Here is a 15,618-nt window from a genome sequence, read left to right as displayed (position 1 = left end):
AACCTTAGAAAGGCTCACCGCGTGGCAGCTGAGGAGAGCAACATTCGGCTTAGTCTAGGAGAAGTGTAAAGCAGGTCGGTTTACCAGTATCCAATCTTTGTACAGGCTAAGTGAAAAAGAACCACAGTGTCCTTATAAAAATAGATATTTATTACAGTCACTCACTAACACTATACAATATTTCCTAATTGAAGATATACTGACAATGCACACAATACTTCAAAATAGAGCAGAAAGCAGCACCAATACACAGTGGTCCCCAGGGGGAGACCAAACAATATCTCGAAATAGTGGAATGTGAACCACTACAGTGGATGAGACTGGACCCAGTTGGAGTAGTGAGTCAGGGACCCAAGATACTTCCCCAGGTGAGAGTCTAAGTATCCCGCGAGAGTCGTATGCAAAGAGGATACACAATTGCATACTCAATACTACTCAGGGTACGTTGCGGTTGCAGTCTTGAAGAGGAAAGACCCTTTCCAGTGGACACTGAAGAGACCCCTTAGAAGACAGAAGGTCGAGGAGCCACTCCGCCCGTGGAAACCCTCGGAATCAGGATACCTACAACTACTGTCAAGCACAATCGAGGACTTCAGGGTGAGACAGCTGTTGCAGAAGGATAAAAGAGTCTTTTGGAACCCGGGTGCGGGTTTGTGTCGAAAAGTGCCTGAAAACAGAGGGGAAAGAGTCTACGCCACACCAGGACGTCCAGGAGACACGGAAGACAAAGGCCACTTGAGTTCAATGAAGCAGGTCAGTTGATGAAGAGGCTTCAAGTTCGGGTACACCGAATTGGTAGCTCTGCCCGAGCCACTATGATGCTGAAGACAACAGAGTCCGTCCATCCAGCCAACCGCGTCGGCACCGGTCAGTTATAGTGGAGACAGACTCGTCGACAGAATCTTTCGATGCGTCTGACTCCATTGGCACGAGTCAGCTATGGTAACCGATGCGGTTACTGTGTGATGAAGTGATTCAGTGACGCGGTGCACAGGGGTTCAGTTGCAGGACGTTCTATGAGGGATGCTGGCCTCAACTGAACAAGAGAACAGCTCAGTCCTCGAGAGAATGCAGAACCCCCACCTGTGTTGCTGAGAATTTTGGAGCCTCTGGGAGCCAAGGTTCGGGAGACTGGTCAACCCCGCTGCAGGGGAGTGACTCCTTCACTCCAAGGGCAATTCATTCGGATGTCTTTAGATGTCCGCACGGACACTGATAGTGCAGCAGGTTCACAGGACAATGAAGTCAGGAGCAGATAGAGTCTTCTCAGTTGCAGTCTCTGTCCCCAGGCAAAGGACAATGCGATCAGTCCGGCACGGTCAGCACGACTCGATCAGGATGTCCAGACGGTCAAAGATGAAGTGGAGTTGGAACTGAATTGAATCCCATGACTAATCTAGAGTCCCATTCACAGGTAAGTACCTTCAGAGAGGGTTAGGATGATTCAGGGGTCCCTCCCTGAGGAGGGGCTGGACAGTTGGGAGGATACTCCCATGTCCTTTGTCCAGTTTCGCACAAGAGCTGGTGCCAACGGCTCCTTGAAATGGTTTGAACTGCAATATGCAAGGAGGGCACCAAGTGTACCCATCTTAGCAGACTATGTGGCGCTGTCCTAATACACCAAATCCTGTCTGGGAGGTGGTTACACCTCCCTATGACAGGAAACCTATTGCCCTATCTTCCTCTGCTCGGCCGAGCAGCAGGAGGGCAGAATCGTGTCTATTCTTGCGTCGCCAGCAGCCCTAGGTTGCTGTTGGGCTCTGGACGATCGGTACCGGGAGCATGGAGGGCCTCCTGGAGAGGCCCTACCTTGGATGGAATCATACCTCCAACACCGGATACAGTGATTGGGTATGTTTCAAACATGTTTGATTCCAAACATGCCCAGACTCGTTCCAGACAGTTCAGAGATGGTCATCGCGTAATGACTCGTTGCTTCTCTATCTCGTAATTGCTGATTTACTTACAAAGTCTGGAGAATAGGGGGTCTGTAGGGGTGGTTTGCTCATGCAGGGCTACCGTCACTTTCAGAACCAAGCACCCTGCATTTGGGACTGAAAGGCCTGCTAGAGGGGTGACTTTTAGGTTTCAAGTGCAGTGATGTAAGACATAAGGAAACATATCTTTCATGAGAGGTGCATGCGGCAACTCACACAGGCTGCAATGGCAAGCCTGTAGTCATAGTTTAGAGAGTTCCTCATGGGTGGCATAATGCATGCTGCAGCCCATAGCGGACCCCAGGGGCACCCATGCCTTAGGTATCTTAGTACTATAGACTAGGGACTTACAAGGGTACTCCAGTAGCCAAATAGGAATGTACCAAGGTACTTACCATAACCAATTTAGGGAGAAAGCACAGTGACAGGGATCCTGATTAGCAGGATCCTAGTCAGACTAGTCAGAAAAACAGTAGAACACCGGCAAAAACTGGGGGTGACCATGAAAACATCCTACTTTCCTACACAGACCTATCCTGGACCTCCCCAAACGAACCCCCATCGCCCACCACCTGAGAGACCTTTACTGGCGCTCCATCCAGAAAAGATGCCAGCTCAATTTCCTCCCATACGCCTACAAAGCCCTCCATGACCTAGGACCTGCCTACCGCAACCATCAACTGAACTTCCACCAACCCGTTAGACACCTGTGCCCCTCTCACTCGACCCAGGGCAGACAGCGTTTTGCTTTACAAATGTTGCTTGATTTGATTTGAAGAAAGGGTGGTTAATAGTGAGAAAAGAAGGGAGGATGAGTGGTTGAGAAGGACTGTAAACTAGATTGATGAATGAAAGAAGGAAGGATAAATTAGTGGTTGAGAGACCGATAGATGAATAGATAGAGAGCAGGAAAGGAGAAGAGTAGATGATGGGGAGAAGCATAAGAGAATGAATGGAGAGAAGGATGTGTGTATAGATGGATGGAGAGGCAAAAGAATGATGATTGATGGATTGAATTGATGGATAAATAAAGATAAAAAGCAAATAATGGATAATAGAAGGAAGTGAGGATGGATGGCTAGAGAAGGAAGGAATGAGGGGTGACTGAATGAATGGATGGTGAGAAGGAAGGATATATTAGTAGATGGTGAGAGCGGACTATAGATGAACAGATGAAGAGAAGGAAAGGAAAGGAGGCAAAAAGGGTGGGTGGATGGGTGGAAGTAAAAGGTACAAATGTGATTAGGCGAGGGATTGATGTAAAAGTTGTAACATATACCATTTAGCAAGATGGGTTTCAGAATTCCCTGGGGGAACAAGACCCACGTCAGAGTTCCAGGTCCCTCGCCGTTGCTTGCTCGTTCAGTGTCATTTGGGTTATGGGTCAAAGTGGGGGATATTTTTTTTTTCTGGCTATGCCCATGGGCTCTCCAGTATACACAGGTTAGTGTGGGCTATAGATCATGACACATAAATGTACCAGCTAGCTGATATTTTCCGCTTCGTCAACCTTACACTTAAGACTTATGCAAATATGACTCATCCATACTTTAATGCAAAAAAAATGCAAGACGGCCACCTCTGCATGAAATTGTTTTTGTCATAACCTATAACAAAACAAATTGTGTCTACCTGAGTGTTTGCATGCATGCAAACACAAGGGTGGGCATCTTTGAATGGTTTTAGTCATAATTAATATTACTCTATGATAGCTGCCCGTGAGTTAGAGGTCACTCACCAATTACACTATCAGAGGCAGAGCCAATATGAGCAAGCGGTGGGCAGAGGGTGGGGGGCAACAGGAACCAGAGAGAGAAGAAGCACGAGAGAGAACAGGGAATGAAGGGGAAGAATGGGAAGAGTGGAAGAGCACTGATGGAGAGTGGGTGTAAAACAAGGACAGAGGGTGTGAGGGAGGGGAGAAAGAGGAGGGGCGCAAGAGCACCAGTGTGCTCCCTTGATGGGGATATATATTTAAAAGTGGGTGGGCCCATCCCCATTGTGCTGCCTAGTTAATGTATTAAGATCCCTTTGTATGGCAATGTGTCTCCTAGCTGTCCTAAACCGCATCGGCATGTTTGCACAGTGGACAGAGAATAGATTTATCCTTTTACCGTATTTTCCTCATCCCTGCATTTGTTCACAGTTTGCAAATGTTCCATGTTTATTTTAGGTGTCATTAAGCAAATCGGGATTAACCTCGGGTTATTAATCTCACAATGAATATCATTTTTTTACATAATTTAATTTTTTCCCTTTTAATTGAGAGGCTAATCTCAGAGTTTCATTCCTTGTAAATTAATTTACAGTAAGAGCCCCCCATCGCCATCCATTCCCATATTACCCCATACACTTGATGCCATTTTATATATCCTATATTAATTGCTGATTCATATTTATACTTACACCATCCTCTAACAACTATCTGTGCCCATCCTGACTTTGTTTCCTATGTTACTGCAATTGACCGTAAAATAACAGGTCGCGACTGTAAACTAAAATATAGCATGGTAATATTCTTTACAGCATTTGTCAATGACAAGAAAACTATTCTCAAATAGCATATAAAGCAAAAAAGTGTTTGAAGACACTGATGTGGGTGTCTGTACTAGCAACACACTGTATTTCCAATGAGTGATTGCCATTTTCAATAGTAGTAGCAGGGTGCATGGTGTTTTGGGGTGTGTTGCATTGTGCCTTGATTTGGTGGTGTATTTTCTTACTGAGTTCTCGAAATAAACTTTCTCTTTCCAAAGCGTCTCTTCAAAGCTTTAAATCGTGACCTGATTGGTCGTGCATCATACCGTGCACTTTGCTGCTTTGATGGAGTATACAAATCCCATTCAGATTATGCATTCCAGACTGAAACAACCACATCTGAAACTGTAGGTTTTTTAATATGGCAGAGGCACAAAAGTGTTATTACACCTCAGAATACATGATCCAGACGAGCTTGATAAGCCCAAAAGAAAGAATTGGAGCCATGGAACTTGGTAAATAATTGTGGACATTAAGAACAATAATTCCCAAGATGCAAACTCTGTGTACTGTCCAGAAAATGCAAGGGATTACTTGGCCCTAGCTCAGATCAACGCCACTACTGAACGGTGTCTTGATATAAAGCAATCTTAGTAAGGGGCAAATCCAGCTGCCAAGGTTTCACATTGCTTATGTGTGACATTTTCATAATTTCAGAGTAATTATGAGTGACATTCAACAACTATGAGTGTCACTTTCTCGTGAGCAAAATCAAGCAATGAAGATTAAGGTGAGGGAAACTTAAATATCAGAAATTACACCCAGGGAAATTTAAATATCAGGCATTACACTCATTTGAGCAACGAGAAATACTAAGAATATCTTAAAACTGCCCAAAGTTCCAGAAACGGAAGGGCACTAACCTAGTGCCCAGTTTACTTTGGCTCATGATCATGACGCGCTAAAAGTAAAAGTAAATTAAATAAGGATTTGAGAAGAGACTAGTAGTACTTACTAGTCTGTAGTGCGCAGCACCTGACTGGAAAGACAATAATGATAACACACTTTGGAAAAGTAGGGTCTAAGGGATATTTTAACGACCTATCCTAGTTCCAATCCCCAAATCTAACTATATAAACCACAAAGAGAACTAGGGGTCTAAAGAGAATAAACAGAAGCACAAAAAGAGACACAAAAAGACAAGAGTATAAATGGAGAGTCAAAACATAGAATTCTTAGAGCAGAGGTTGGATTACCATCAATCTTTTATCGTGATCAGTACTATCATTTGGTGATCCACCCAGTTAAGGAGTATATCTCTTGATCATAGAGACTATCTCCATAGGAAGCTCTCTTGCTCAGATAAATAGATGGAACTGGAACCTACGATACAGAAAGACAATTGTGTCTATAGTTCATGATCCAAGAGAAATAATAATAACAGTGCAGTGCAAAAAAACTAATAAAGTAAGTGAAATCTTAAAAAAGGGTTGTACAGGAGAAAAAATCTTTCTTTTATTAAACAGACTCCTCACACCCTTATTAAAAGCAGTGCAAAGAATAGCAGTGTTTACAAATGACTGCTAATTTAAAGGTCGACGGCTTTCTTCGGGACCTATTTTCTGTCAAAATCTTGCTACTGCCAAGTATACTCACTCCCCCCCACAGTAAAGTGTGAAAGTGAATGAATAACACAATTTGTTTGCTAAAGGTCGGAATCAATACAACCTTATTTAGTTTCAATTCTCCATTTCAAGGTGTGCGAAAGTCACCCGTCTTGATCGGGGACTAAACCTCACCTCACCTGGAACCTTTCTCAGGAATATGAGGCCCCGCCCTGTCCGTCGTTGCCTCGAGCGTCTTCTGAGTCAGGGATGGAGGCTCCATCCCTGACTCAGAAAGACGCTGAAGAAAGCCGTGGGTAACTCACCCTTGTAGTTAACCAGTGACACCAGTCCAGGCTATGCAAATGGAAAACCTTGCAGTACGAGCAACTCCTCAAGGTGTCCCATATGGCAAATCCATGAAGATATAATGAAGGCAAGCATGTGCCTCAACATGTGCTGTCCCTGAGATAGCCTTCTCATAAAATGCCCCTAGGTTACATAATTTAATCACCAGAAAAACCCGGAAGTTCGTCGCACGTTGAAAAAACCTAAAGGGTCCGTTCTGCGGAAAATAAAACTGTCCACCCAAACGGCCAGCTGAGAGGCGATACCGCGGATCTCAACTGCTAATATTAATCAATACAGTGACTGAGTCTGTGAGCTCAGCCCAGCCCGCCGGGGCGCCACAACAGCCTAAGGTGAGAAGTGAGCTACAGCCTGAGGCTCATGCTGTAAATAGTTATTATATTTAAATATGCAACAATAATCACACAGACCTGAGTGAGGCAAGCTGGCCTCTACAGAGTCTTGCAGCATGCCAGCACACACCAGAGGGAGACATTCAGGTCAAATTAACATGCTGCAGCCTCTGGGATAACTCTGGTCACCCAATGAATGAATGGTCGCTGAAGAGGCTGGCACTGTGGCACCATTTAAACTGGCGGGCTGGGTGCAGGCAGCTGGGGATAAATATAGAAACATAACTGCCTCTCAACTTTCTGCCTACAGGCAGTCAGCAATCGGACACAAGAACTAGGTGATTATTGGTATCACATGACGCCATGTCATGTGAATGCTGCCGGCCTGAAGTCTCAGCAGCAGTTGTTTGAATTATGCTGTGCGACCCACAGTCTTCAGTGAGTCTGCAGGCCAGTGACAGAAGTCTGTTTTGGGCAGCCGCTGCAAACGCGGTCACTGGCTCCGTAACCTGATGCTCGGCAATCATTGAATTCCACATGGGCGATTTTTGACGGCCCGGGATGAGCAGCAGGCTGTTCTGTGAGCACCATGATTGCAGCACCGGCACCCGTTGACCAATAAATAGCCGCTTGCTGCTTAGTCCCTTCCAAAACAAACTCCCCTGCTTCGGCAGCAGGACGTGATGTCACCCTCAAGGCGCCAGGTATGGCATAATCTGACTGGGCCCTGGCTGTGACGTTAGTAGCCTTTGCGCACTGACATGAAGTCAGGCTGGCGGAGAGCCGCGCAGCGGACATAATTGTAGCAGCCTTAGCTCAGCGACGAGCACCAAGCCAGCAGGAGCAGCGCGCGCATGCCACAGGTGGCGAGCTGTCAGTTGCCACACTCCATGATATTACCGTTTTAGGCACCGCTTCACTGATGCTCAGACACTATACAAATGCGTGACAATGCATTTCAGTGCGGTGATGCGGATAACCACACTGAAATGTGTTAGTCTAACGCCTGATCCGTGGTACTTGGCACGTTACGAGTCTGCCAGTCCATAGACTGGCAGACTCTTGTGGGTACGGAGGTCTCCCGACCGCCCTATTTTGAGTCAGGCGGTCGGACCACCACACCACGCCGCAGCCTCTAATCCCTGGCGGTGTTGCGGTGGTGTAGAGGAATCAATATGCTTGGCGAGACTGCTGCTGTCTCGCCAAGCATATTAGGAGTTTCCTCTCCACCAGGGTTTTCATGGTGGTTCATGAAAACCTTGGCAGAGCTGAAACAAAGGGGGCCCTACCACAGGATCCACTATACAGATATATGAAACGAGGGTGGTGGGGATTAAGCTGGCCATAGAGCCAGTTATGGATCTGCAGGCCTGCAAATGCCAAGGTTCCCCTGGAACACCTGATACTAAAGTATGTATACAAATATACCATGCAACCACACCTATTAAGCTTGTCAAAGTTGCAAAAGAAAGGCTAGCCGATGTTTGTCCATGGGTGCATGATTTTGGCAGTGCATGTGATTTTAACAGGAGACAGTTGAAATGTGTGCATGAGCAGAAGCGGCTGTTAAGTGAAAAGGTGTAGAATGGAAATATGTATTTGTCTATATCCCAGGCTCCATTTAAAACTAATGACCATATATACCTCATTCTCCACATCCATTGATTATTAATCCACTGGCAAGAACTGCCAATAACAGTACTGAACACTAAGGAGAGAACAGGTGATCTGGATATTATATCTTTCCTCAAGTTTATATAGGTATTGACACTTGCATTTATCTGGGCGAAGGAAGGGGCAGAATGCCATTCCACTGATTTTGCTACTCAGATTCCATGGCAAAGTTTAAAAGGAACATGACTACATCTGAACTAAGTCAACATTCAATTTTCGAACCTAGGGCGCTTTTAACTTAAAATGTTGTTTTTGTTTACTGCAACTCCTCGCCCTGACATATTTCATTTCTGGTTCATGTGACCCCTCTTCCTCAGGGCTCCCCATACAACGTAATAAGCAGCCAATGCTGAACAGCAAAGGATGGGAGGTCGAGTAGGCTGGATATAGAACACAATTAGAGAGCGCTTAATTGTAAAGATCATACACCCAAAGAAGAGTACAAACATATGGGAGGAAAAGGCCTGGAGATGGCCTTGAGGCTATTCTGCTTCTGCCCATTGGTGATTCTGGCCTAAATGTGATCTTTGTTTACCACAGTTGTTGAGTGGGTTGCTTTCCTCATTCCCCTTCCTGAGTCCCTTCTGCTGACTCTGAATTTTCAAAGCAGTCACCAATCTGCCATGCGCGAGGGCAGAAGACAGAATTGGTCTCCCAAAGCACTCCCATAGATGAGCAAACAATTCAAAACACTCTGTACTCCAGCTATACAATCAATATTATAGTTTAGAAAATGACTTTACAAAAACTACAGTTATGATCTTTATAAAGGGTTAAATGAAGTTCAGGCAACAAATCTGCCGAGAAGCCATTTACTTATTTTAGGGTGAGATTCACAAGCAGGTTTATTAGGAATTTACTTAAATTTGCTTCCATCATTATTGAAGCACAATAACCAGATCCTTGTTTGCAGCCTACACATCTTTAACACCTACACAGCTCCTCTGGAGTGTTATCTCCAACCTCACTATCAAAGGCATTCAGAGATAAAAATGAATTCCTGTCTTAGTATTGTATCTCTCTCTATCGTCATGAAAGGAGCCAGCAGTGACAAATTGAATACAATTGACTTTCAAACGCCTTATGATGTTACCACCTGTAAAGAGAACTATCCCTCAGCCAATTGTATGATTGGAAATCGGTAGACTGGTTCTATCGGTGCAATGTCTGCAGCGATGGAACAAGCATTTTATTTATTTATAAAGATTTATATAGCGCGAACGAGATTCCGAGGGATAACAGAGCGCTTTACAATAGGATGCAAGTGAGGACATGAATGCAATAACGAGCATCAATTGGGAAAAAGAAAATAATACAATAAACAGGTGTAAGCGAAGAACAAAGGGGGGTAATAATATGCAGTAATGCAATATCGAACTCCAATTGGGAAAAAGAAGATAGTACAATAATCAGGTGTAAGCGAACAACGAAGGGGGTTAATAATATGCAGTAATGGGGCACCGTATCGAATGGAAGTACAATGGTAATAGGAACAAAGTCAACAATCAAGTGGGCCTAGTCCTCTTAAGGTAAAAATGTACTCATTAGGAATCTTTTGGCTTCCAATTTGAACTCCGTCGTCGAGAAGAGTCTGCGTACTTCCGGTGGAAGAGAGTTCCATATCTTTGGGGCAGCTCCAGAGAAGGCACGGTGACAAGTTCTCTTTTTGCTAAAGATGATTGGTTTCAAGAGCAAAGTAGTGGCGCTTCTAGATGCTCTCCCCCCACAGGATAGTTTAAGTTTTTGCCCCAGGTACCTGGGAGTATTGAAGTGAAGGCCTTTGTGCGCCAGAACTGCATTTTTTAACTGGATTCGTGCCTCATAGGGTAGCCAATTGAGAGATTTTAGAGGGTAGCACTGCCATAGTCTAGTCTCGGCAGGACAAGCGCTTGGACCACCTGCTTGAAATCATTTTGTGGTAGGGAAGGTTTGATATTTCTAAGAGTCCTCATCAAGTGGTTGGCTCAATTACATACATTGTTGATATGACTTTTCATATTCAGGTGCTTGTCCACGGTGACTCCGAGAGATTTGGCTGAGTCTATGATGATCGGAGTGCAGTTGAAAGCGGTGAGGTGAGTCAGTTAGAGATTTAGGTTGGGGATGTGGTTCGGTGGGGAGATGAGCAGGAATTCCGTTTTGGAGGTGTTGAGCAGGAGATGGTTCTTGGTTAACCAATTTTGTGTGGAAGTTAGGATAGTATTGAGTGAGATGATGTTTTCCGGGGATGAAATTTTCAAATAGAGTTGTGTATCAACAGCATACATGTGGAAGAGAATGTTCGTGGAATTTAGAGAGTTAGCTTGAGGTTCCAAGAAAAGGTTGAAGAGGATAGTAGAAAGGGCGGACACTTGGGGGACCTCCATAATTACTAGAGAGGGCTGGGAAAGAGAGTGATTTGCCTTGACTCTTTGAGATCTGTGATGAAGGAAGGATGAAAACCATTGCAGCACCAGATCCGAGAAACTCATTCTGTTTTGCAGGATTGATAGGAGGTTGTCATGATTGACCGTGTCGAATGCTGAGAAAAGGTCAAGGAGGATCAGGAGACAGGAATCATTTTGGTCAAGCATGAAAGAGGGGACACTTGTATTGGTTCCTTTATGAGTTACAGACTTTTAACTATCATTGCAGAAAAAGCTAATTGTTTCAAAAATGTTTGCTGAGAACTTGAAAACATGAAGGCAGATCAAAGTTCCAGTGTTTTGCTGATTTCAGAAAGATGCATTACCAGTGTTGTCTAATGATGAACTTATTATTATGTGATTAAGGACAAACAACGGTTCATGACACCTCTTGTGTCACCTCAAATGTGCTGTTCAAATCCATCAGTGTAGGGTGGGGTGGGGAGACATGGGGGAGGAGCTAATAGACCTTTTACAGCTAATTTTCATGTCGTTTTAATGCCAATGATCTCATTAAATTGTGCAGTGTCAAAGAATCGTATCTTGTGTTATAGATAGGTAACTGTTTTTACAGTTTTTTACTCCTGGACAAATCTGTATCTTAATTCATTTGAATTGCATGATTATAAACTGTATGACATGGATTTGTCAAATGACTCTGAGCACAAACAGTGTATGGTCTTCATTTATAAAAATGTAGTGTTTATATATGTGTTGATGTTTGACTGCAGCTAAAAATAAATTTTGTGAACTGACACTATGCCAAAGAATCTCACTACAGGACCACTAGCACAGACGTTCTAGTGGGCCAGTACTACTCAAGTACAGATCTGTTCACATCTGATCCCCAGATCTGAACATCAATAGCTAAAAAGGATCATCTCTTACTATGGTCAATGTTGTAATACTAACAGAATTTCCAAAGACAAACAAGATCTCAAATGTAAATGTAGTCCTATGTATAGTAATGTATAGTACACGCAGCATCCCTACTATTGATTATCAACACTTTGACTGTGCTATATGTGGCTATAATTACACAAGTTAATGCTGTCAAAATTTAAGAAAGGCTGAAAAACAATTCTTGTCCTAATAGATGTTGAGTGCCAGCTTAGGGCTTTATTCAGTCGAACTGGGTGAAATATTGATACATTTACATGCTGACCTGCATAGATCTATATTAATCTGAGAAGTACGTTCCCTCGATTTATTTCCTACATATTAATAGGGATTCAGCTCCTAGGTCTAGTCTCCCTGACAGCACGAATGGCTTTTAAAGTTCTAAGACAACTGAGTCTCTGAAGCAAACCCCCATCCATCTCGCCATCATAAGGTTTGAAAAAGCATGACTATTTATCCTAGTAACTATAAGGGTGTGAAGTGAACTTCTGGCTACCCAGTAAAATAAAACCTGGCCAAATCCCAGTGGCAAATCTCACTCCATCTTTGCACATGCCTAGTGATACAGAGGACAATTTCCAAAATGCAGCTATTGCATGGTCATTGTGACCTGGCGAATAGAAAATAAGATACTTCTAAAATCCCCTTCTCACACAACCCATCTCTCTGCGTCATTTCCCAATTACCCAAATTCTACAGCAGTTGGACCTGGTCATACTTCATAAATATCTGACTACGTCAAGCTCAAACTTGCCTGACCATTAGACTAATGACATCCTTGTGTAGTCTGTGGTGGCTTAGCAGCAATACAGTGAAACAATGTATTTGGACAGCGACACTAGGCAAGTTGCCTTTGTGTGAGCCTCATCACTGTAGTCTCTCTTAGGTGTACCCTTCAAGACATTATTTGATGTCTCAAACACACAAAAGGTGATAGGAGGAATGTCTGCAATTTAATTAACCACTGACAATCGCTCAGTGTGCATTCCAACCCATCATTTATTTCCCCCGCATACCATCTCAATTTGGACCTAGACGTATGCAAACCAAACATTAACCTGCTTCATTAGAACAGTCCATCCGAAACAGCCCGGCCAGCTCCTCCCAGAAAATGGACAGAAACAACCCAAGACCGATTTTGAGATGATAGTAGCTCTTCAGTAGGTGAGCTTGGTTCCAAATATAAAATTACTAGTCAATCAATCAATCAGGGGCTTGTAAAGCGCGACTACTCACTTTTGAGGGTCTCAAGGCGCTAGGGGGCGCAGCTGGTCGGACTGGGTGGAGGATCATTTGAAGAGCCAGGTCTTGAGGTCCTTCCTGAATTCAGTCAGAGATGCTGATTGCCTGAGGTGCAGGGGCAGGGTGTTCCAGGTCTTGGCGGTGAGGTAGGAGAACCATCTTCTTCCAGTTCTGTTTTTGTGGATCCTGGCAATGAAGGCAAGGGTGAGTTGTGAGGATCTGAGTTGTCTGGTGGGTGCGTAGAATGTAAAGTGGTGGTTCAGGTAATCTGGTCGAATGCATGACAGAATTCCGCATGCGTTTTTCACACATGCCTTAGGAATTCCGTCATTTGAACAAATGCGTCTTTAGCACGCATTTGTTCAGCACGCATTTTGTTTTAACGACTTGTCTTAGTGGGTGCTGGATATTGGAATAGTTTAATGTACTATTCCAACTCCACTCTCTGCAAAAGTAGGCAAGGTTTTGGACTTTAATTCCAATACCACTCCACCGTTGCGCCCCCCTAAAGCAAGTCATTATAATGACTTGCGTGCAGAATAAATGTGTGCTAAAGACACATTTGTTCTGTTGCCGGCTCTGTGAAGTCACAGCATGATTCCGGATTCGTCCTGAAGGACGTTTCCCCCTCTGGTCCTTCATCATGTAGGGCTTTGTAGGCGTGACTGAGGAGCTTGAAAGAGACTCTGTTGTTGATTGGAAGCCAGTGGAGTTGTGGGAGGTGTTGCGTGATGTGGCTGCAGAGTGGGATGCCAAGGATTAGTCTGGAGGTGGTGTTTTGGACGTTCTGTAGTTTATTGAGTTGTTTCTGGGTGACGCCGGCATAGAGCATGTTGCTGTAGGTGAGTCTGCTGGTGATGAGTGCATGGGTGGCCGTATTTCTGGATTCTGTGGGGATCCATGTAAATGTCTTTTGGAGCAGGCAGAACGTGTGGAAGCAGGCTGAGGAAACTTCGATGATTTGGTGGTTCATTGTGAGCGAAGAGTCCAGTATGATGCCAAAGGCGCATGTGTGGTCCAGGGGGTCCCAGAGTGGCTGACCACCAAGAGTCTCCCCAGGCTGAAGGAGTGAACCCCAGGATGAGTACTTCGGTCTTGTTCGAGTTGAGCTTCAGGCAGCTGTCTTTCATCCATGTAGCAGTGACCTTCATTCCACTGTGGAAGTTGGTTCTAGCGGTTGTGGTTTCATTGGTGAGGGTGTTGTTGGCATAGGAGATGATGTTGAGTCTGTGGCTTCTGACAATGGCAGCGAGGGCGGCCATGTAGACGTTGATGAGGGTGGAGCTCTGGGAGGAACCCTGGGGAACTCCACAGCTAATTTCTGTAGGTTCTGAGGGGAACGGTGGTAGTCTGACTCTCTCGATCTGGTCGGTGAGGAAGGAGCTGATCCAGTCCAGGGCCTTGTCGTGAATGCCGGCGTCATGGAGTCTAGTGACCAGGGTGCGGTGGGAGATGGTGTCAAAGGCGGCAGATAGGTCTAGTAGGGTGAGGGCTGCGGTCTCGCCCCCGCTGAGGAGGGAGCTGGATGTCTTCTGTGGTGGCGAGGAGTGCAGTCTCTGTGCTGTGGTTACTAATATGTCCTATAAAATAAATTCCTGAAACTATTATCTTTTCAGCTAAAACATTTGCACATCATCTGTGGTTCCACCTTATTGAGGTGCTATTGCTTGCGACATGAGTAACCTTATACATTGTGATCCGATAGGCAGCATATTTTCAGATTTCCAAAGATACTTTGACCTACCTCAGCTAAACTTTCCAGTGCTTCTTATGTGGAAATGTCTGCAGTATTTCTTAGATGCTTCTGCATCTTCAAGGTATGCTCGAGGAAATCTTAGTGAATTTTAATTGAAACAATCTATATTTTCAGATATCTTCATATTTTTCTCTATTGCAAGTTGTGGTACAAACAAACAGCTAGTCTGAGCAAAACCATAGTAATCTGGTCCTCTGGCATCATTTAGGACAAAAGTCATTCACTTTGTACTTTGGCCACTAACTGTAGTTGTCTAATACGTAGCCTGTACCACTATGCCATACAAAACCTCAACATATTTCTTCAGATAATTTCTTAAACTGTGTATTAGTCGTGGTGAACTGCAGCTTTGAAGGATGTTTTAGAGCATTGTGATGCATCCTCAACCGTCAATAGTCCAAATTTAGATTTGAAAGAAGAGGGGTGAAAATATGTATTTATAAAGCAATTGACATTTTGTTTTCTTGTCTGATATTTTGGACAATCTGATGAACATGAATGCACTGCTTCCCAACACTACATTTTGCCTATTTCAGTTTTGAAGGTAATATTTCATCCACAGATCAGTTGTGGCATGAAGTTGTGGATGAATGCTGCAATTGTCCAGGTACAGTAGCTAAAGACATATGCAGTTGAAGGACAAGGTGTACATTAACTTGCATAACGAATTGTTCAGAATATGAAAAAGCTGCTTCAAGCAAGCATTTTCTAATATTATTAAACTGAAAATCTCAATAAAAAAGGCAGGGAATTCATGAACAAATAACACTTTGATGTCCTTTCAGGTAGTTTTCTGTTTTTGTACTGAAAGAAACTGGAGCGAGGACGTTTTGATAAAGTCTTTATTATTTTTCTGCAGCCACAGAACATAGAGCAGACTCTCCAAAGGACACTACAGCATTATGAGCATCAAGTCATTGG

General features: G+C 44.1%; 1 protein-coding gene across 1 annotated transcript in view; it reads left to right on the top strand.

The window, feature by feature from the left end:
* GUCY1A2 (guanylate cyclase 1 soluble subunit alpha 2) overlaps positions 1 to 15,618 on the top strand; it is a 1,089,165-nt gene that overhangs the window by 165,364 nt on the left and 908,183 nt on the right. The window contains exon 2 of the mRNA XM_085621484.1: positions 15,557 to 15,618. Within this exon, the coding sequence (XP_085477610.1) occupies positions 15,557 to 15,618 (62 nt within the window). The remainder of the gene's footprint in view (positions 1 to 15,556) is intronic.

Source organism: Triturus cristatus, chromosome 8, assembly GCF_964204655.1.
Source record: "Triturus cristatus chromosome 8, aTriCri1.1, whole genome shotgun sequence".
Taxonomy (NCBI): domain Eukaryota; kingdom Metazoa; phylum Chordata; class Amphibia; order Caudata; family Salamandridae; genus Triturus; species Triturus cristatus.
This window is presented reverse-complemented; position numbering and strand designations above follow the sequence as displayed.